General features: G+C 39.9%; 1 protein-coding gene across 1 annotated transcript in view; it reads left to right on the top strand.

Moving 5' to 3' along the window:
- The window catches only part of NXN (nucleoredoxin), a 230,416-nt gene that overhangs the window by 97,926 nt on the left and 110,451 nt on the right, over positions 1-22,039 (top strand). The window contains exon 2 of the mRNA XM_089668446.1: positions 12,765-12,882. Within this exon, the coding sequence (XP_089524572.1) occupies positions 12,765-12,882 (118 nt within the window). The remainder of the gene's footprint in view (positions 1-12,764; positions 12,883-22,039) is intronic.

Here is a 22,039-nt window from a genome sequence, read left to right on the forward strand (position 1 = left end):
GCACCTGCTGCTATTTTTATGCACCCCAGTTCCTATGTTTTCATGCATAGGATATGGAAACAAGGCTAAGCACTCAACTATACAAGAAAAGATGGGATCTGGGGTGCAGAAAAATGTCAGCAGGTGCTCTGGACTGATGAGTCAAAATTAAAAAAAAAATTTATTTCCAGACCATTGGCAGTCCCCTGTACTTAAGAGAAATTCTGGCTGAGCCTTAAAGATGTTGTGAACACTTTTTTTTAATTAAAAAGCCATAAATAGTTTCTAAAAATTTTTTAAATGGCTTTAATTGTGCTCATGTAGAATAATGAAGGTATCGTCAGAATGCATAAGTATTTAAAAAGATCCAGACAAATGCAATGTTAGCGCAAAAATGACTAAAAGACTATTATTTTATACCGTGGGCCTTAATTGTAGCTTATAAATAAACCGCATTGATGTCAAAGTTGGTGACTAAGTGAAGCTTTCCATGCTGAGAACAATGTGTGTTTTTTCCCTCAGAACATCTATACATCCTCCAGGCCAAAACTAAGCCAGGCCTACATTTTCTGGCTCTCATCTAGCTGCTGCAGTTCCATTTGCCGACACACTGATTTGGATGAGTATCACTCTTGCAGTAAGCGGGAAGTTTCCTGGTAATCCAACTTCAATATACTTTTAAGAGCATTTTGTGTTCTGTTTAAGTTATTTAGTAATAAATTGTGCACCCAAAGCTTCAGGCTCTCCTCATCTTGGATTTGTTTTTACCCTTTCATTTTTTGTGAAATGCATTTATGCTGCAAATCCATCCGTCAGAGTTGGTTAGGTTCTCATTTGCAGTAAAATGTTAGGAATTTGTGAAGCAGATAGGAATAAGTTGGCAGATGCCCAAGGTCTGGTTTTATAACTTGTTAGCTCTTAAAATGGAAGTAATACAGCCTGTAAGTTAAATGTAACAGAGTATTTTGTTACTGGTAGACATTGTATTAAAGCTATGATTGTAGTAAGCACACAGCAAAAATGTGTCCTTTTTATAAAGAAACTCTGGACTGTGCCATCAATCTTGGTAAGTTAGCTTTGTGTGCATTTTATGTAAAGACATGTATAGTGAAATCGATTGTGCTTCCAAAGCAAATGTTGCTTACCGAAGCCCAAGGCCTCATTTAGATTAGCGGTCAAGGGGGCAGTAAAAACCATACAGTTGAGCCACTGTGGTCGTTACCCCCCCCCCCAACTGCTTTCACTTATGCTTCTTTTGGGGTGCCACACATGCCACAGCCATGGTGCTCTGCTTCTACTAAATGGGGGCAGCGTGCTAGTGCAGTGTTCAAGGGATTAAAGCTGGATCCCAGATCTTGTATCTGCTGGCTTCTCATTTTGGGGGGGAGCCTGGAGCTCCACTTTAACTTTGAGGTTGAATTGCTCCATAGTGCTACAGAGGTCAATAAAGACCACCTCCCGGGACCAGATGTCAAAAGTCCACTTCTCTGAGATAGAAACTATTGTGCCACTATTGTGGAACTTCACTCTCTCAATCAACATGGACAATTTTTAATCCTTATGCTTCTAGCATTACTAAATAGATAGGAAAGTATATCATATTTCCTTGTTTTAAACTTTTTTTTTTTAAACATTTTTTCAGTTACTTCCTGGTTTCAATGCCTAGGCAAAGGATGTCATACATCTCAGGAGTCTTCAGGAGGGGAGGGTTCCCAGCTCAGCCAATGTCTGAGTTAAGGGCAAATGGATTGCAGAATTAAAATGCTACATGAATCATCTGCCCTTACTCAAGATGGCCACTGCCAGAAATACTAGGGGGTGTTTTTCAAAATTCTCAGCAAAATAAAGCGAGGAGACATGGATGGATGGGAGAGTTTGCATTGAATATTAAAAAAGAGTTAAATAGCATTTTTGGCTTGTGGTGCTCAGTTGAAGTGTAGTTCCACTTTGAAGTCCATCTCTAGGTAAGCATCAGTCAGGCAGCAAATTTGATATGCCAAAGCATGACGATTCTCAAATAATACGAAGAAAACAAAGGAGAGCCATTTGTAAAATCAAAATTCTGCCCATCTGAGAGCACCATTCTTGCAGATATTTGTTGGATGTTTCTTTAGTTCTGTTTTTGTACTCAGAATTATTACACCTCCATTCAGATAAAATCAAAGATGCTCCGTTTTGATTAAAATTACAGACTGAGCACTGAGCAATAAAAATGAATCATATGAAGAATGATCATATTATAAATGTTTGTGAAAATTTTTTTTTTTTTTTTTAAAATACATATCTTTTGCAAGAAAATTTAGCATTAAAGCTTTTACTGGAAACAGTGCATTATGCAAATTGAAATAAATTATTAAAAAATAAAAATTCACATCAAAGGTCATAGCAGCTTAGTCTGGCCAATTAATTCTCACACAACTTGATTTCTTATATAGAAATATTAGTCCCTTTTTTTTTTTTCCATAATGTTTATTAAAGAACTCAGAGCATACAGCGGGTACAAGCCTCACATGAGAGCAGAAATGCATACAGTAGATGACAAAGTATATGCAACAGATAGTGTATTACGGAACATTATCAGAACATTGTAAATGATAAAAGGTAGAGGAAGGCACAACTGGTCTCAGTTCCCCAAGCAGCTTATTGGAGTCGCAACACTGGCAGAAGTATTGATCTGAAGCATTGGTTACCTTATCAAGGCAAATGAAGGGGCAGAGGTGTAGGAAAAGCATAATGGCAGTATTTATGGTGATCGCAGGAAGATGCATATAGAGGCAAATAATGCGTAGCCCCTTGTGTTATGTTGTAGAGGTAATTCAAAAGTAGTTGTCAGCGTCTATGTGATAGATAAGGGGAAGAAGAGACGGCATGGTTGGAGAACAAATAAATGAAGCGTTCCTGCAGGTAGGCAATGAATCCGAGGATAATGAAGAGGAAAAATGAAAAAAGGCTCTGAGTAGGATAGGGAATATGTAGGTAGAGAGAAGAAGAGAGAGAAAAAAAAAGGGGGTGGGAAGTGGAACTAGGGGGGAAGGGGAGGAGGGGGGTTAATAGCAGAAAAAGGGAATAATAGGAAGGGGGGAGGGGAAGGTAGGAGGGCGCATAAGGTACCTTCACTGAAAATCTGTCAGGGGAAAATACGTGCATGTACAAAAAAGGAGTCCTCAAAAGAGGCTAAAGGTGAGCGTATGCAGACATAAATCAATATGAATAACGCTCCTGGCACTGAGGGGTAGCAATATCAGGGGTCCCATATACACTTGTCAGGGAACAAGGAGCTAACAGAGCTCTCAAGGTATGTCAGGGCTTGAGAAGTATTCAAAATCAGTCAGCCAGCCAGGCCCAGGAGAGACTGGTATTCAGGAGTCGTGCGGAAATGTGTCCAGCAGGACCAAGTGTGAGAAAATTTGGAAGGATTATCTAAAGATGAGGCCTTGTCAATGCGCAGGAACCATTCTCTTAGTGTGGGTGGGTGGATCTCCAAAGCACTGGCAGGCAGAGTTTAGCCGCTGTGAGCATGTGCATTGCCAGGGATTTGGAATAGATATGTTTGGAGAGCGGGGTGTGGCGAAGGAGTTGGGCTGGGGAATATTCAATGTCAATAGCAGACACTGAAGAGGTAATTCTATGCACCTCCTGCCAAAAGGGCTGAACAATGGGGCAATCCATTAGTCCCTTAATTGAGCACAGCTACTATGATTTCTTACAATGAGTGATATACATTTTAGGACAAAATTGCAAAAGCCAGAGAGTTTTTTTTTAACCTTCATGCATTCTACGAAATAAGGTAAAAAACCTTCTGCATGCATCTGTCTCTATCACCTCCCCGTCCCCCCTACCCCAGGCTTACCCTTATACTTACCTGAGCCTGATCTCGATCCAGCACTGTGCAGGAGAGCAGATACTCTCTTGGCTCTCTCTTTCCTCATTGGCTTAGAGACGACAGTGGGAGCCATGGGCTCCTGTTACTGTCAATCACAGCCAGTGAGGAAGGAGGGGGTGCCGTGTCGCGCTCTGTGTGTCTTATGGCACAAGCCTGCACAAGTGCTGTCATAGCAGGCTGCTTGCTATGGGAGCATTCGGCCAGGAGCAACGGTGGGGGGCCACAGAAGAGGAGAATCGTGGCTGCTCTGTGCAAAACCACAGAGCAGATAAGTATAACATGTTTGTTATTTAAAAAAAAATCCTTTACAACCACTTTAAAAATCCCAAGCTTTACTTTTTGTACTGTATAGTTTTACAGTGAGTGCTTTTTTTACCTAGTTTATAAAATTCAGAAAATGTGGTAATCCTAGTCTCAAACTCTTCTTCAGGCTTTACCTCAGGCAAGCTGTTTTTAAACCAGAAAAGGTACACTTGTATGGGCACAGAAAGGAGTGGTGTTGGTGCTAGACAGGTCAGTGATGTTGGGATAGGAAAGAACAGGGGGCAGTAAGGTTCAGTGCTAATGGATGAGGATGAAAATGCAGGCAACAGAAACTTGTGACATGGTGGGGAATGAAAGAGCTTTGAAGTGGAATTTGGTTATGTTGAATAGTCATTTAAATATAACCAATTGCAGCCACTGTGACATGCAGTATACATTTGGCAAAGTCAGGAACTACACACAAAGAGGGATGAGCTCCGGTGTAAGTTTAGATTTAAAAAAAAAAAAAAATCACACCCGATGTGTTTTTTTGCCTTTCTGGCTTTTGGATCCCTTGCAATCTTCATCCCCCACAACGTATATAAGGGATGTATATATATGCAGCTGCAGAGTGGAGAATGCCCTGACTGCTCAGGATTGGCTTTGTGCTGTGACAGGTACCTGGCAGGATAGCTCAGGTGGGTTCAGACTAGAATCCAGACATGCCTGAGCTTATTTCTGTGTGTGTAGTTTCTGTCTGTCAAATGTTTTGCATGCTGCATGACACAGTGGCTGTAACTGGTTATAGTTACAGGACTCTTCTAATCACTCATTTTGTCTAAACTGGTATCAAAAGCCAGTATACTAAAAGCATCAGCTCATTGTGGAAATAAAAATATATTGCTTACGTGGCTTCTATCTCTCTAATATTTATACATGTTTGAAACAATTATAAAAGATTGAGGTGTTCTATTTAGCCACTTCTCTTGTTTAAAAGGGCCTGACTCTTAAAGCTGAAGTTTAGTGATATTTTATTTTAAAAATCACCAGGCACAGTACTAACCATGAATGAAGTGTGTGCTGGTGCCTGCTGTGAAATCCAGAGTCCTCTCACCCTGTATACCCCCGCAGCTGTGGTCTTCCAGTGCTGCGGGGTTAATACCTGTGACAGGCGCTCATCAATTGCTGACTATGCCCACCCTTTTGGCTCTACTGCTCTGTTAAAAGAAACCATACTATCTGTTTCCAGCATTCTGTGATTGGAGGAGGCGGACCTTTTAATCATCTGCTCATCCTCCATTCATAGAACGCTTTCACTGTGGGATCCATAGGGGATAGTATGGCTTCTTTAAATGGTGTAGCATGGGAACGGAAAGGGCAGGCACAGACAGACTTCATTGTCGATAAGTACTGTCCCTGGTGCTGGTTTTTCAAAAAAAAAAGGAAAAATTTAGTGGGATACATATGCATTGGTAAACATTGATGCAAAGAAGCTTTGACATTTACAAGAGCACGGCCGCTTACAGTCAATCAGTTGTATGGCATGGCTCCCCAGTCCCCAGATATGGAAAAGCACATAGAAGTTATGCTAGGCATAAAAAATGTCAGTTAAAGCCCTTTGTGCATGGATCCTTAATGTTTGGGGAGGTACTGGGCAGCATAACTCCATTGGTTTCCACTAATCTTAGCAAGACAGAAGTAGCATTCATTACCAGCAGTCCTCCTAGCCTCAGAAATAGAGATCAACTTGTTGATAAAGCATTAGAAGGTTGTCTGGAGTACTTCATTGGCTGTCCCATTAATATTTATATAAGTTATTAAAATAAGGAATGCAAAACACTGTTGCAGTCAGATTCCACATTTGCCTTGTGTGTGCGTGTGTTTTTCCTGTAGCATTAGATGGTTATACAGTCAGGTCCATAAATATTGGGACATCTACACAATTCTAACATTTTTGTCTCTATACACCACCACAATGGATTTGAAATGAAACGAACAAGATGTGCTTTAACTGCAGACTGTCAGCTTTAATTTGAGGGTATTTACATCCAAATCAGGTGAACGGTGTAGGAATTACAACAGTTTGCATATGTGCCTCCCACTTGTTAAGGGACCAAAAGTAATGGGACAATTGGCTTCTCAGCTGTTCCGTGGCCAGGTGTGTGTTATTCCCTCATTATCCCAATTACAATGAGCAGATAAAAGGTCCAGAGTTAATTTCAAGTGTGCTATTTACATTTGGAATCTGTTGCTGTCAACTCTCAAGATGAGATCCAAAGAGCTGTCACTATCAGTGAAGCAAGCCATCATTAGGCTGAAAAAACAAAAACCTATCAGAGAGATAGCAAAAACATTAGGCAAGGCCAAAACAACTGTTTGAAACATTCTTAAAAAGAAGGAACGCACCGGAGAGCTCAGCAACACCAAAAGACCCGGAAGACCACAGAAAACAACTGTGGTGGATGACCAAAGAATTCTTTCCCTGGTGAAGAAAACACCCTTCACAACAGTTGGCCAGATCAAGAACACTCTCCAGGAGGTAGGTGTATGTGTGTCAAAGTCAACGATCAAGAGAAGACTTCACCAGAGTGAATACAGAGGGTTTACCACAAGATGTAAACCACATGTAAACCTCAAAAACAGGAAGGTCAGATTAGAGTTTGCCAAACGACATCTAAAAAAGCCTTCACAGTTCTGGAACAACCTCCTATGGACAGATGAGACCAAGATCAACTTGTACCAGAGTGATGGGAAGAGAAGATTATGGAGAAGGAAAGGAACTGCTCATGATCCTAAGCATACCACCTCATCAGTGAAGCATGGTGGTGGTAGTGTCATGGCGTGGGCATGTATGGCTGCCAATGGAACTGGTTCTCTTGTATTTATTGATGATGTGACTGCTGACAAAAGCAGCAGGATGAATTCTGAAGTGTTTTGGGCAATATTATCTGCTCATATTCAGCCAAATGCTTCAGAACTCATTGGATGCCACTTCACAGAAGCAAATGGACAATGACCCAAAACATACTGCAAAAGCAACCAAAGAGTTTTCTAAGGGAAAGAAGTGGAATGTTATGCAATGGCCAAGTCAATCTCCTGACCTGAATCCGATTTGAGCATGAATTTCACTTGCTGAAGACAAAACTGAAGGAAAAATGCCCCAAGAACAAGCAGGAACTGAAGACCGTTGCAGTAGAGGCCTGGCAGAGCATCACCAGGGATGAAACCCAGCGTCTGGTGATGTCTGTTCCAGACTTCAGGCTGTAATTGACTGCAAAGAATTTGCAACCAAGTATTAAAAAGTGAAAGTTTGATTTATGATTATTATTCTGTCCCATTACTTTTGGTCCCTTAACAAGTGGGAGGCACATATGCAAACTGTTGTAATTCCTACACCGTTCACCTGATTTGGATGTAAATACCGTCAAATTAAATCTGACAGTCTGCAGTTAAAGCACATCTTGTTCGTTTCATTTCAAATCCATTGTGGTGGTGTATAGAGCCAAAAATGTTAGAATTGTGTTGATGTCCCATCTTTATGGACCTGACTGTAGGTAAAAGCACTCCTAAGGTGATCGAATGAGCTATAGCTAAGATTCCACTGGCTATTCAGTTATGCCTTCTTGTAATTGGTAAAGTAAGTGCTTTCCTGACATATGAAGCACTTTGATGGTTAATCTGCCAGGCAAATTGTACTTTTTATGTCTCTGAGGGCAGCGCAAAGCCCAGCTTGAAGATTGTCTAATAGATTCTACATCTGTGTTAGCTTTGGCTGATGAAGCAGATTTGAAACAGCTGCTGAGTAGCAGTTTGTTTCAGTGTATGACACAATAGTCTGTGAAAAGAAGGCTATCATACGCATTCTTTCAGGCTGAAAGCAGAAGCCCTGTGCAGGAAAGTAATGTGATTTTTCTAAAATGTATGACATTTCCTTATTACCCTGTAAGGAGCTGAATATTCTTTGATTCTTCCTCTCATATTTTATACAGTGTCTGCTGAATAGCATATTTAAACAATTATCTCACACAGAATTAAGAATCGCGTTACTTCAATAAGAAAAGCCATATTGTAGTTTCGTAATAGCTTACCACTGAGTAATGTCATAATTAAAAGTTTCTATGAAATTGTAGGTTGTCTCCACACTTACATCTATTGGATTCAGGTTGTTAAACTAATTCAGGCCATATATGATGCAATTTTTTTTCCTGCAACCACAAGTCAGTACTGATGGGGGAATCCCTCCTGCGGAGCCTTTGGGTTCTCCCGGCGGGGGGCCATCCATTACAGGAGAACACAATGGTTATTGTTAGTGGCTATAGCGGCTGGCAATAATTGCATCTTAAATATTCAACATGCGTTGTACCCAAGTCGATAGATGCGCCTGTATCAAATCTCGGTTAGTCCCTTCTGAACTAGCCAAGATTCAAACCATCTATGCCTGGCTTAAAGCAGTCTTTGCCATTTCTACATGTTTATACAAGTTAATATTTTAACTTATTTTAAAGTAATATTATAGAGAAGATAACCTGTCAGAAATTTGGACAATTCAGACTAAGCATATGACAAACACTACCCCTTTCACCCTTTCATAGGCCAGCCTGTGTCCCCCTCATATGATGAAATATTCCTTAATTTTGAATTCTATTAAAATCTCATCTCCTGGAAAATATTACCTCTACTCCCACCTCCCTCTGACAGATTGCTGGCAAGAAATTACCTTTTTGCATACCTAAATCCATATTCATGTAACCAGTAGATCACGACCAGGTGACTGGTAGAACATAGGCTGGGCTTGTTGACCCGCCATCCCAGAGCATCAAACAGAGTGAAATGCAGAGGGACTACATGTAAAGTTGGAGCTGTAGTAGGGAGCAAGAGCCACATAAGCTGATGCCTCCTGTCCCATGCTGAGTTATGCCAACTGTACTCCACCTCTTATCCTGGCTAGTGGTCTCAAGTGTGGTGCCAGCAGCAAGAAAGAAGAGATCTGCAGGTCAGTGTGAAGAAATACACTGGGCAAGCATAGGGCAGCTTTCATACTGATGTGCTGCGGTTTACCCACACCATGGGTGCAGTGCAATGTACCTGCAGCTCGCCACCTGATTTAAGCCCATGATTGCCATGCAATGCATGCAGTTGTGATACGGTATTATGGCAATTAGAAGTGCAAATAAGGTGTGAGGAGGCGACACTGTGCCCTGTGATCTTTGACTTCTCCCGTGTTCAGGTAGATCTCCACCTCTTTAAGGCTGCCTACTCCTGGCTTCATTTTATACAAAATAAAAAAGAAAAGCAAAATCCAATGTGTTCTTTGTGCTGCTGGCTCCTGGATACCTTGCAATCTTTTTTTAGTGACATCTAAAGTGGGAGAAGAAGCTGGGTGGTATGGAGATCCTAAATCCAAGCAAATTATGGCAGTAAAAGATGACTCTGTAACCTCTTATGGTTTAGCGTAATATGTTTTGGCGAGGGTGAACATTTTATCCTGTTGGTGACAGTATGCACCCTCTACTTATTGAAGATCTTTTTTTTTATACATTTTTCATTAGATTATTGGACCATGCATATGCATAGACTGTTTAGGTGGACTTAACACTGATATTATTTGAGCGTACTGTACTTCCTTATCACCTGTATTGCTAGGCGTTGAACAATGCCTCTTGGTGTATGTATGAACAAAGTAGCTTTTACATAGGTTGGAGTGAGAGCAATAATTCTAGCTCCACAGCTCACGTTTAACGAACTGGTAACCTAAAAAGACTGTTAAAGCATTACCTGAATGAACAATTGTAGGTACTGCAATTTGCAACCATTTCACAGCCATGTGCAATTTTAAATTTCAATCTGTGTGGTATCTATTTACTCAACATCACCTCTTATGTGTTACCAAAATATAGGTATTTTTTTTGTGTTTGTGTGCACTAAAATTGATTTAAATATCATTTTTTCTCCTGAAAATTTGTGTTTGATAAACAGCTTTGCTAGTATTGTGTGACATAAAGAATTGCAACAGCTGCCAATTTATTCTCCAGGGCCTTTACTTTCAGAAAACATAAAAGGTATGGGGGTTCTAATAATTTTCTAGCAAAAAATACAGATTTTAACATGTATGTGAAAAATTTCAAAATTGTCTTAGTAGGCAGGTGTTTAAAGTACTTGAATGACATTAGCCTAGCCAAATATTTTTTTAAACTGCACTTAGGTATATCGCTATTTTGATCTTCACCTTTTAGACACTGTCACCATATGAGTTGGATAGGAATTATGCTCATTGCATTAATGTGTGTTAGTACATAATGAGGCACATAATGGCAAGCTACATCTCGCATCACTGGCTTTAAGTATTTTTTTTTGTAATTAGACTTTTATTGAAGTTTACAATACAGGTACAAAACATAAAGCAACAAAAAAGATAAGCACACATACCTGGATACATTACATTGTGTAAATTACATTGCATGAAAGGTCATACGCTACCAGAAATACACATTATGATAGCAAGCATCAAGTAACCTTCCATTATGATTCAAACACTGATGGTTAAACTTCCCAAAAAGTGATTAAAGGCACATACAGATAAATGAAAAAGAAAAAAAATAGACAAAAAAAAATCCTAAAAGCAGCAAAAAGGATCTGCATATGGAAACCACATGCATATCATAGTCTGCAAGACTGAGTGCCAAGTGTCATTAATCATATATGGGGACTGCAGGGCAATAGAACCAACAATGGGAGTAACACTCCATAAGCAATGCGTTCTGCAGCCGGGTGGGCGGGTGCCTGCCCCCTACCCATAAATGCAGAATCTTGTGTGTGTGTATATATGTGTGTCTGTCTCTGCGTAGCTGACCCACACTGTAGCAATATATCTTCAATACGCGGTCGGCAAATGGATGTTATCACTAGAGTTGCCTGGTTGTGAGAATTAGAAGAAAGAAGCCCCCCCCCCTCAAAAAATAAAAGGTGAGTCCAAGGTGAGGGTTATGGAAATATAGGTGTGGAAAACTTGTACTCTGACCTTCTGTGAGGACAAGAATCTGCTTGGCTATTTAGCCTGCTGTCACAGACCCAACACTGAAACATCAGTCTAAACTAAAGTCTCAACTTTGACAAGTGACAGCTCCTCTGAACAATTCCCCTTTGCTTCTTGGGTGTGGATCCTCTTTTGTGCATTAAACATAGATAATAGCTGTTGTGTTCTACATTTCCATATTATTATTTTAAGCTTGGGTCAAGACAGACTAGAAACAGCAACTTAGACAATGTGCACAGTGCAAGCTCTAAATATCCTGCATTTGTGAAGCAGGACTTTGTTGTTTAAACTGTAATTATTTTATTTTCCCAATATTTCTACTGGAAATACAATAACCTTTTGTTAACTTTGGTTTAATAAGCATGCCAGATAGTAATCAACACTTTGTAGAGGTCACCCCTGACTAGCCAGCAGCTGCTTCTTTGCCACCTGGGATATACTTAGCTCATTAACCTTGGCACTGGTTTATTTGACATTAACATCTGCACTGGAAGAAATTTGGATATCTATGCTACTATTTAAAATTATCCAGATCAAGCAGATAACATGCACTCATTTTAGATTTCAGTTTATCATTTTGTGGGCTTGGACACATTAACGTAAACATGTTACAAACCTGGTCAATTCAAGCTGAGCATATCATGAAAAAATGTACATGTAAAAGTTTTTTTTTTTTTAAGTCTGTGGAAGTGCGAAAAACGAAAAAAACCCGTAAGTGAACGAAAAACGCGCTAGTGCAAAACCAACACAAAAAAAGTGCACTTAGGGGTGTGCTTTGTCCAGCCCCCGAAGGGGTAGGACCTCTACCCTGATCCCACGGGGCACAAGGCTCCTGACAGGGACTAAGGTTCCCACATGGTCCGCCTAGCCAAAGCTAGAGTCCACCTAGCATGTGAAAGTTATAGTACATCCAAAAGTACAGGCAGCAGAATCTGTCTTCTCTCCCTTCAGCCTGGTAAGTGGGGCTGCCTATACCATTGTCTTGCAAATAAGGAGGCTCAGGAGGAGAAGCCTCTCCAGTAAGACTAAATTGTTTTGTTATATTAGCTGTTTTATGAGCCTTTCCAGCAGTGTTTACAAGTGGTGTGGACAGTCAGGGTACCCTGTTTGGTCTGGAGAAACCACACTAGCAGTCTCCTGTTTTTATTGACATGCTCATAAAAAAAGTTTTTTGGTAAGTAGGAAGTGGTTTCTGGTAGTTTTACGAAGTTGTCCAGTAGTTGTGCAGGAGTTTGCCTGAGAAGGATCAAAGTAGCCTGTCTCTTGTTTGTGGGCTGTCTCCAGCTTGCTTATCTGGGAGACTGCTCAAAGACTTAAGCTGGCCATAGAGGGTTCGAATTTCAACCAGTTCAGCAGGGATCAGCAAGATTCCAACCATCTGTGGACAGGTTAATTGTACCCAAGTCCATTCATTGAACAACTACCCTGCTGGTTTTTTGTACAGGCAATATATGTTGGTGAAGGTAATTGGTTTGTTTGCTAGCATCCCTTTAAGGAGAAAGTAACAGCCTTGGAAACTATTTTAATGCTTACTTTTTAGGTGTTTTTTATAACTACTGCTTAAACTTCAAATCATCTGTGTCTAAAATATATACTTAGAGCTTTTATCTTGTCCATCTTTTCCAGCTAAAACTATGGAACAAGTTCAGAATTTCCAACATTCCCTCACTGATTTTTATTGAAGCATGCACAGGGAAGACTGTGTGCAGGAATGGCCTCTTGTTAATAAGAGATGACCCAGAAGGTCAGTAAACACATTCAATGACCCATACAAACTGTACATGGAAAATGCTAAATACCAGAAATGTTGCTCTCTGATTTCTGACAATACATACACACACACACACACACACACACACACACACACATATATATATATATATACAGGGGTTGGACAAAATTATGGAAAAACCAGGTAAAAGAATGAAATCCTTACCTAATATGGTGTGAGACCTCCTTTGGCATCCAAGACAAAGCTCGATTCATCAGACCATATTGCAGTCTTCCATTGATTGATAGTCCACGATTTATGGTTGTTGTACCACTCTTTCCTCTTCTGAGCAGTAATATCGGTCACTAGTGGTTTGGCAATTGCATCTCGCTCGTGAATGTTTTGCTTATGGAGTTCCTTCTGCACAGTTTTTGTGGACATGCGCTTGAGCTCTGCAGTCACATTTGCAGCAATTGTTTTCTTATTCCAGGTCACAATCCTGCTCAATGTCCTTTTGTCTCTTTCAGTCACTTGACCATGTCAACCACGCTTATGCTTATCAGATGACATTTTCCCAGAAACTGTATATGCTGCTATAACCTTTGATACTGTACCTCATGACACAGCAAATAAATTGGTAACTTCAGTCACAGAGGCACCAACTAAGTGGGTACCAACATTTTGCCCACTTTGAACCTCAGTAAGCTCTGACATGACTCTATTACTAGCAACGCACACAGTGAACGATGAAAGTGAGGCTTCCCACCTGTTAGCTAGGTGTCTCATCACACAGCGGGAACAAAAGAATGTTACATCACTTCTTCTATTAACGCAAAACATGTCCTCACTTTCACACCTGCAAATCTTGCAGTGTTTCCTTATTTTCATCCAACCCCTGTATATATAATGCACTTTGTTTTTTTCTATAGTTTCTTTTCTTCCAGAGAAAAAAAAAAGCACATGCCAACAGTTATACATACAAACAGATGACATGTGTAAGCCTGGTACTACAGGAGTTTTGAATCTCAGTTTATACATAAACAAAGCTGAATGAGTCAGTTGAGTGATTGAGAAGATGCACATAACCCCCTTTTTACCTGTGGATTTGTGTAGTCTCTTTATGATTGCAGATGCATCAACTTTGACACTAACTGTTGCAGGTGTTACCTACAGATCACATTCTGAAAATTTTAGGTTCTTGGAAACATCTTTTAGCATCAGAATTGGCTGTAGTCATCTCGTGAGCCCAATTTGCTGGGCCAGCCAGTCCTGGACTAATTTTGTGATCTTTGTAAATCCCTTGCCAGACTCAAAGGCATCCAGAGCCTTCTTTCTGAGTATTTTAGAGAGCTCTCTTAATCTTGACATAACACCACAATAGCAAAGAGAACACCAGACCCTAGATATCAGAGGTCTAAATAGACCAGTTCCACCTGCATACTTTTAGTTCAATTTTATTAAAATTGTTTCAAATAGGAAGTACAGGTACAAAGGGTTCCTTTTACAGTGTATAAAATGATGAATTAGCATTGATAAACAGGTACAGATTCAGGTAATGGCAGTCAAGAGATATCAGATAATGAGCATTACTATCTGAGAGCATCAGCCTAGAGGCTGCAGCCCAACTAAATAAGTGGGGCTGTATCTCTTTCAGGGAATGTAGTAAAGGGTAACACAATGCAATTTGGAGGATTGTCTGCGTTAATGATGGCATAATAGAACCTGTATGGTGTATAGCCAAACCAAAAACTTTGGTACTAAATAGAAATCTTTTTAGGAAAGAGAAAAAAAGGGAGAAAAGGGCATGTGAGAAAGGAAAGAGGGTAGTTTGGGTCATTCCATCATGGCTAATAAATAAAAATACCCCTGTGCAACCTTTGTGATATCTTATATACACAACCAAACAAATATGTAATTCAGTATGCTGCTGCCCGAATCTATAAGCAGTCCACGCACCTCACTTTACATAACTTCTATAGTTGGGAAGATATTAGAGAGTTTAATAAAAGACCACATAGATGAGTTCTTGCTGGAAAAAATATTTTAAGCAACAGGCAGCATTGATTCATGAAAGACAGACGTTGTCAAACAAATCTGATTTCTTTTTATGAGGGGATGAGCAATACCTTGAACAGAGGAGTAGTGGTGGATGTGGTATACTTGGATTTTGCAAAAGCGTTTGAAATAGTTCCACACACACGGCTAATGTGTAAGGTAAAGTCTACGGGCTTGGAAAAATCTGTATGTAAATGGATAGAAAACTGGCTGAAAGATTGTATTCAGAGAGTAGTGGTTAATGATTCATACTCTGATTGGTCTAGGGTCGTCAGTGGTGTACCCCAAGATCCAGTGTTGGGACCCTTACTTTTTAATACATTTATGAACGATATAGGGTCTGAGATTAAAGATCCCATTTCAGTCTTTGCAGATGACACCAAGCTGTGCAGTGGAATAACGTCCTTACAGGATGTGTTCAACTTACAAGCCGACCTCAATGCACTGTTTAATTGGGAAACTATGTGGCAAATGAGGTTTAATGTTGATAAATATAAGGTTATGCACTTGGGGGCTAAGAATATGCATGCATCATACGTACTAGGGGGAGTAAAACTGGGGGAATCAATGGAAGAGAAGGATCTGGGAGTTTTGGTAGACCACAAGCTTAATAATGGCATGCAATGCCAAGCTGCAGTTTCTAAAGCGAGCAAAATCCTCTCTTGTATTAAAAGAGGTATAGACTTCAGAGGGAGATATATCATATTACCCCGGTACTTATCATTAGTAAGACCTTATCTGCAATATGCAGTTCAGTTTTGGGCACCAATTCACAAAAAGAACATTGGGGAACTGGAGAAAGTACAGAGAAGGGCAACCAATCTGATTAGAGGCATGGAGCAGCTCAGCTATGAGGAAAGATTAGAGGAATTGAAATTATTCTCTCTTGAGAAGAGGAGATTAAGGGGGGATATGATCAACATGTATAAATACATCAGTGGTTCATATAGTAAACTCAGTGTAGAGCTATTCACCCTGAGGTCATTACAGAGGACAAGGGGCACTCTTTACGTCTGGAGGAAAATAAATTGAATCTCCATGTGGAATAGACTCCCTCAAGAGTTGGTTCTGGCCAGCTCAGTGGATTGCTTCAAAAAAGGCCTGGATTGTTTCTTAGATACACAGAATATAACTGGATACTAACATTTATAGGTAAAGTTGATACAGGGAATATCTGATTGCCTCTCGTGGGATCAGGAAGGAATTTTTTTCCCAGCAGGAGCAAATTGGATCATGCTTTGTTGGTTTTTTTTGCCTTCCTCTGAATCAACTGCGGGTATAGGATTATAACTTTTTTTTTTTCTATGGTTGAACTGGATGGACTTTTGTTTTTTTTTCAGCCAGACTAACTATGTAACTATGATTCAGCGCTGCATAAATGTCCAAAACTAGTGTAAAGTAACAGTGAGTAATATAAATTACACTACCGTACATAAATGTGAATCATAATTAAAGTTCCATGCTGCAACAGATATAATCCTTAATCTTCAAACCTGTGTTCCACGTGCATCTTCTTTAACAAGAACCATCTCATGGTCACACTTCACCAGCACTAGCAGCTCATTTTGATTATTTACCTTCTATAGTTTGGTCAAATGGCGGCTGTCCCTTTAAGGGAAAATTACCTTGGTATTCCAAACAATTGGGCTTCTCTCACGCATCAGATGAATCATATCTATACATCCATAATTCCACAGATAATTATTTAAAACATCATAGTTTTTTTCCTGCATTAAAACCACCAATGTATTGTAAAAATGCAGACAAAACACAAGTGCTGGTGCACCACAGATGTAAATCATTTCTCATTCCATTAAGCCACCACAGGAGGCACTGTTATTAAAGACTGCAGCATGTGGCAGGGGTGGAGCTGGTGACGTAGAACGTAATTTGCGGAGAGTTGAGCGAAAGGTAACACAGCGAGATACTGTTTACAGAGCAGACTCTAAACTTAAAGAATAAGTTCATCTTTGGTTTCCATAGCCGCAGCAGCTGCCCGCTGCCCCCCTCCCTCTGACAGATTGTACGGGGAGAAGTCAAGGTGAGCTGTGTTCCAGAAAAATTTGGAGAATAGGTGGTGGAGTTTCTGGAAATATGATGAGGGTAAATGGATAGGGATTGTTTGGAAGAGGCAGAGAAAGTGTGGAATAATATGCATTTTAAAAATGCTTATTCTGCCGAGCCATGGTAGGTGTTTTGACCTGTAGGAGTCTAGATCTGTCTAGCCTCTATGAAGGAGCAAGATGAAGGGAATATAGAGGCCTCTGTTGGTACAGTTATGCCTAGGTAGGATATAGATGTAGAGCTAATATTAAAGGGGAAATCATTTTTTAGCTGATTCTTTTTTTTTTGTTTTATCTTTTATTACATTTTTACAATACAAAAAGTGCATCTAATGCACATAGAAATAAAAAGAACTTCACCAATACATAAATGCTATTTGCATCATCTTATCCCCTGCCCCACCCTTCCTCGCACCCTCTCCCCCTCCAATTATCCCAGTCCATATCCAAATTCCTAGTTTCTATCCTTTCTCGTGATTATCATATCTGTATCCCTTCCATCCTATCTCCTTCTCTCTGTTGGGTACTCCATTAGAACTCCCTCGAATACTCTTCCACCTATATTCCAGCCAGTTCCACATATCTTTTAGATGTTTTGAAAATTAACCAGCTGTTCCACATTTTCCAAAATTGTTCTATTCTATCCTCCTCAATGTGACACAACTCCAACATCCTGTAGATATTTTTTACTCTATTAACCCAGTCATTTATTCTTGGTGGGTCTGGGGCTAACCAGAATTTGGGAATCAAGCCATTAGCCACACTGATTAGATGATATAGTAACCTGTTCTTATGTATTTTTACTAAAGGTTCAAAATTATAAAATAAACATGTCCATGGGTCTCTCTGTACAGTAATCCCACATATTTCCTGAATATATTGTAATATTTCCTTCCAGTAATCCTGTATTTTTAGGCAATCCCACCAAATGTGTACCATTGTTCCCTTTTCCCCACATCCTCTCCAACATAAAGGTGAAACATCTACTTTTTGTTTGTGCCTTACTCTGTGTAATATACTATCTAGCCAAACATTTGTAATTCATTACAACTGTGCTCATATTCGTCACCTCATGTGTTAATTTGAATATTTTATTCTTTTGTTGCTCGTTCAATTTTGTTTCAAGCTCCTGTTCCCATTTTTCCAAGAGCTGGGGAGGATTGGTACCCTCCATAAAAATCTTATAAATCCTGGAGATGCCTTGTTTAGGAACTATAGTTACATTCAACAGTTTTTCAAATGGATATAGATCCTCTGACGTCCTCAGTGGTTGTGGGAACGTTGAGACAAAATGACCTAATTGGCCATACCGCCACTCGTCTAATTTGAAAAATAAATCTTTTTTTTTTTCTTTAAGTCTGAAAAAGTGTGCAGTTTTCCTTTATTCAGTATATCCTTCAAACGTGTGTTCTTATCTTTAATCCATTTCCCAGAAATATTATCCTTCCTTGGAGGAAAATACTCCATTCCCGCCAAGGGAATCAAAACTGAATTATATTTCCATCCCTTTTGCTTATACATTCTATCCCAAACACTAAAACTTTCCTTGTCAGTGGACTAGTATTCACATCTAATGCGTGGAATTTATGTGGTACCCAAACCATCTTCCCTAACTGTGCCTTACTCAGAATCCCTTACATATTCACCCAACCTTTTCCTTGTGAATAAAATATCTAGTCTATTATTCTATTATAATAGTGATGTAGCGCTGTATTAACTTAAAGAGCCTTAAGTTAGGTAAAACATTTGAAAGTAAAATATATTGAAACCTCCTGCGCTTCAGATGAAAAAACACACACACTATGCTACCAACACCCTCCTATTAACCAAAAAGTGCATATATAGAAATAAGAAAAATTGGTGTAGCGCTAAGACAAATGTCACTAAACATACATATACATATATAATCATGCATATATAAACCTATTGCATATCCCCTAATGGGGGAACGTGACTATATGCTTGTGATGGTTGCACACAACACCATGCAAAGGAATAATATATTTCAACAAGTGACAAAGGTGAATATATTACAGTCCACTTCACACAAAAACTGTGATCCTTTTAACAAGCGTGAGAGTGCCACTGGTGCCACTGGTGCCACAATCCAAAAATGGTTTGAGTGCCTCCTCACCTCCCCGCACTGACCACAAGGGCCAATACGTGTTTGCACCTTATAAGGTATATTCCTCGAATATCAGCCGGTACAGGTCCACACTGGATGCTACCTCAGGCGCTGTTATCCAAAAAGCCACCTCCAGCTGCTATACAGTGGTGGTAATATATCAGCAGATGATGCACAGCAGACGCCGTATTCCACAGACCCGTCAACGGGATAACAGCGCCTGAGGTAGCATCCAGTGTGGACCTGTACCGGCTGATATTCGAGGAATATACCTTATAAGGTGCAAAGGCGTATTGGCCCTTGTGGTCAGTGCGGGGAGGTGAGGAGGCACTCAAACCATTTTTGGATTGTGGCACCAGTGGCACTCTCACGCTTGTTAAAAGGATCACAGTTTTTGTGTGAAGTGGACTGTAATATATTCACCTTTGTCACTTGTTGAAATATATTATTCCTTTGCATGGTGTTGTGTGCAACCATCACAAGCATATAGTCACGTTCCCCCATTAGGGGATATGCAATAGGTTTATATATGCATGATTATATATGTATATGTATGTTTAGTGACATTTGTCTTAGCGCTACACCAATTTTTCTTATTTTTAGGTAAAACATTGCTTCTTCAATATGAAAAAACCAATATGCTGTTAATCAGAAATAAACTTATGACACAGATGGCGCTGGAGCGGAAATACGTCGTCGCGTCTACGCATTACGCCACGCCCCTCGTAGCTTCATCCTGATGAAGCTACGAGGGGCGTGGCGTAACGCGTAGATGCGACGAGGTGACGTATGACGTATTTCCGGTCCAGCCCCATCTTGGTACACCAGAGAGTTCTCAGTTCACCCATGTGAGGTGACACAGGCTTTTTGTACTGCTGCTTAAATGTGAGTTTGTGCTTGGCGGTTTTTATATATTAAAGCTATACATACAGTGTCACACTATGGAGGATCTCTGTGTTTCTATTGTATGATTTCCAAACATCATGTCTATTTATGAGCGTCCATATTACTACCTGCCCATGGAGGAATAGTGGAAGGTGGAGGAAAGCTTACTGAAGGTGGTGGAGCCTATCCTTGTGTGGAGAGATCGTGTAGGATGCTGGGTGATCCGTAAGGCTTTTTGGCCCCTGTGGGTCGCAGGGGGAAGGTGAGCGGGCACGCCTGCCATTTAGGAGCATTATTCACCACCTGCACCAGCACAGGAGCATGCAGATTGTCATTGTGTGTGTGGGCTGTTGATACACAAGTTAGACACCGGATATTGTGGACTGATTTATTACTTATATAGATCACCTATTTAAAGTGACACATACCCCTGCACAGGGTATCACTGTGTTTCACGATAAGGATATTATGATCACTTAGATATATTTGTATTATACTGCATGTATCATCTACAAATGTCATAAGTTTATTTCTGATTAACAGCATATTGGTTTTTTCATATTGAAGAAGCAATGTTTTACCTAACTTAAGGCTCTTTAAGTTAATACAGCGCTACATCACTATTATAATAGTTTATCCATGTCCATCTAAAGGTGAGGGTTGGATGTAAGCTGCTTTTGTTCACTAGCCCTAGTAGGCATAGCAGCACAGGAGGATTTACCACAATACTATAGTCTATTATTCGTGATAATATCACCGCTTGTTAATATTTCTTAACATTAGACATACCCAAACCCCCATTCCCTTTTGCCCTACATAATACCTCATACCTAATTCTCGGTTTCTTGTTTGTCCAGATAAACGTAAATATCATCTTCTTTATTCGCCCAAAGAAAGATCTTTGCAGGTGTACTGGGAGCATGTGAAACTTCTAAAGGATTTTTGGTTTATCACCATCTTTACCAGATTTATACATCCTCCTCTGTTTCTTTTTGGTTGCTGGGGCTCACATTGTACAGCCGGCTATAATATTTTTGGAACCTATTGCCAATATCAGTGGTGGCGTACACCATTTCTCCTTTGTCGTCTTTAATTTTTTCTATAAAGTTTTTGGATTTATTTTCCTTTAGCTTCCTCATTAAATATTTTTCAGGTCTATTCCCCCCACTGATATCTTTATTTTGAGACCCTTTTCATTATCCTTCTCGACTCCTGTTCCATAAGATCTTTTAATTCTTCTCTTCTAATAATTATCTTCTGATATACGTCTGTACCTGTCTTCTTTTTATGTGACTGTTCTAACTTGTAGAGCTCCTCCATCACCGTCTTTATTTTTTTTCCCTCGTTCTTTCTTTTTTTCTGCTCCCATTGAAATCAATATTCCTCTGATATATGCTTTATGCGCTTCCCAGATTGTGGCCACCGACACCTCTTCAGTCTCATTGAGCTAAAAAAATGGCTCAATTTCATGCCTTAACCTTTTCTCTAATTCAGGATCCTGTATAAGTATCTCATTTAGTCTCCACATAGTTATGTTATCCTGAAACCCTTCTACATGTAGTCTGATTATGACAGGAGCATGATCAGAGATGGACATAACCCATATATTGGAGCTAATCTGGAACACCTTAGGGGGTATATTTACCTTTTCCATTTGTTATCTCTTTAAAGTTCCTGCAGTACAGAAAAATACCTGTTGATCTGCTGGAGATGCACTCCGCTCTTAAGCTGGGTATACACACAGGTTTTTTTTGTTCAACAAGCAGGTTGAACAAAAAACAAAACAATAAAAAAAACAGACAGATCCCCACATCAACATGACAATATATGATGCAGGGATCCTTTCCACTGAGCTATTGTATTCTGACAGGGGGGACCTTCAACATGGCCATTTAACAGAAGCCAGTTTTTAACAGTCACAGCTCTGCTCAGAGTGACTGTGAGAACTAAGCGATCAACGGTCATGTGATCGCTGAGTTCTCACACCTAGAGCTGGTAGGGGACAGATGTTGCATACTCCAAGGTAAGTATGATTTGGAAAAAAACCCCAAAGCTGTACAAA

The sequence above is a fragment of the Staurois parvus genome, unplaced genomic scaffold (genome assembly GCF_062004578.1).
Source record: "Staurois parvus isolate SC_StPar_1 unplaced genomic scaffold, SC_StPar_1.0 ptg000058l, whole genome shotgun sequence".
In the NCBI taxonomy this organism is placed as follows: domain Eukaryota; kingdom Metazoa; phylum Chordata; class Amphibia; order Anura; family Ranidae; genus Staurois; species Staurois parvus.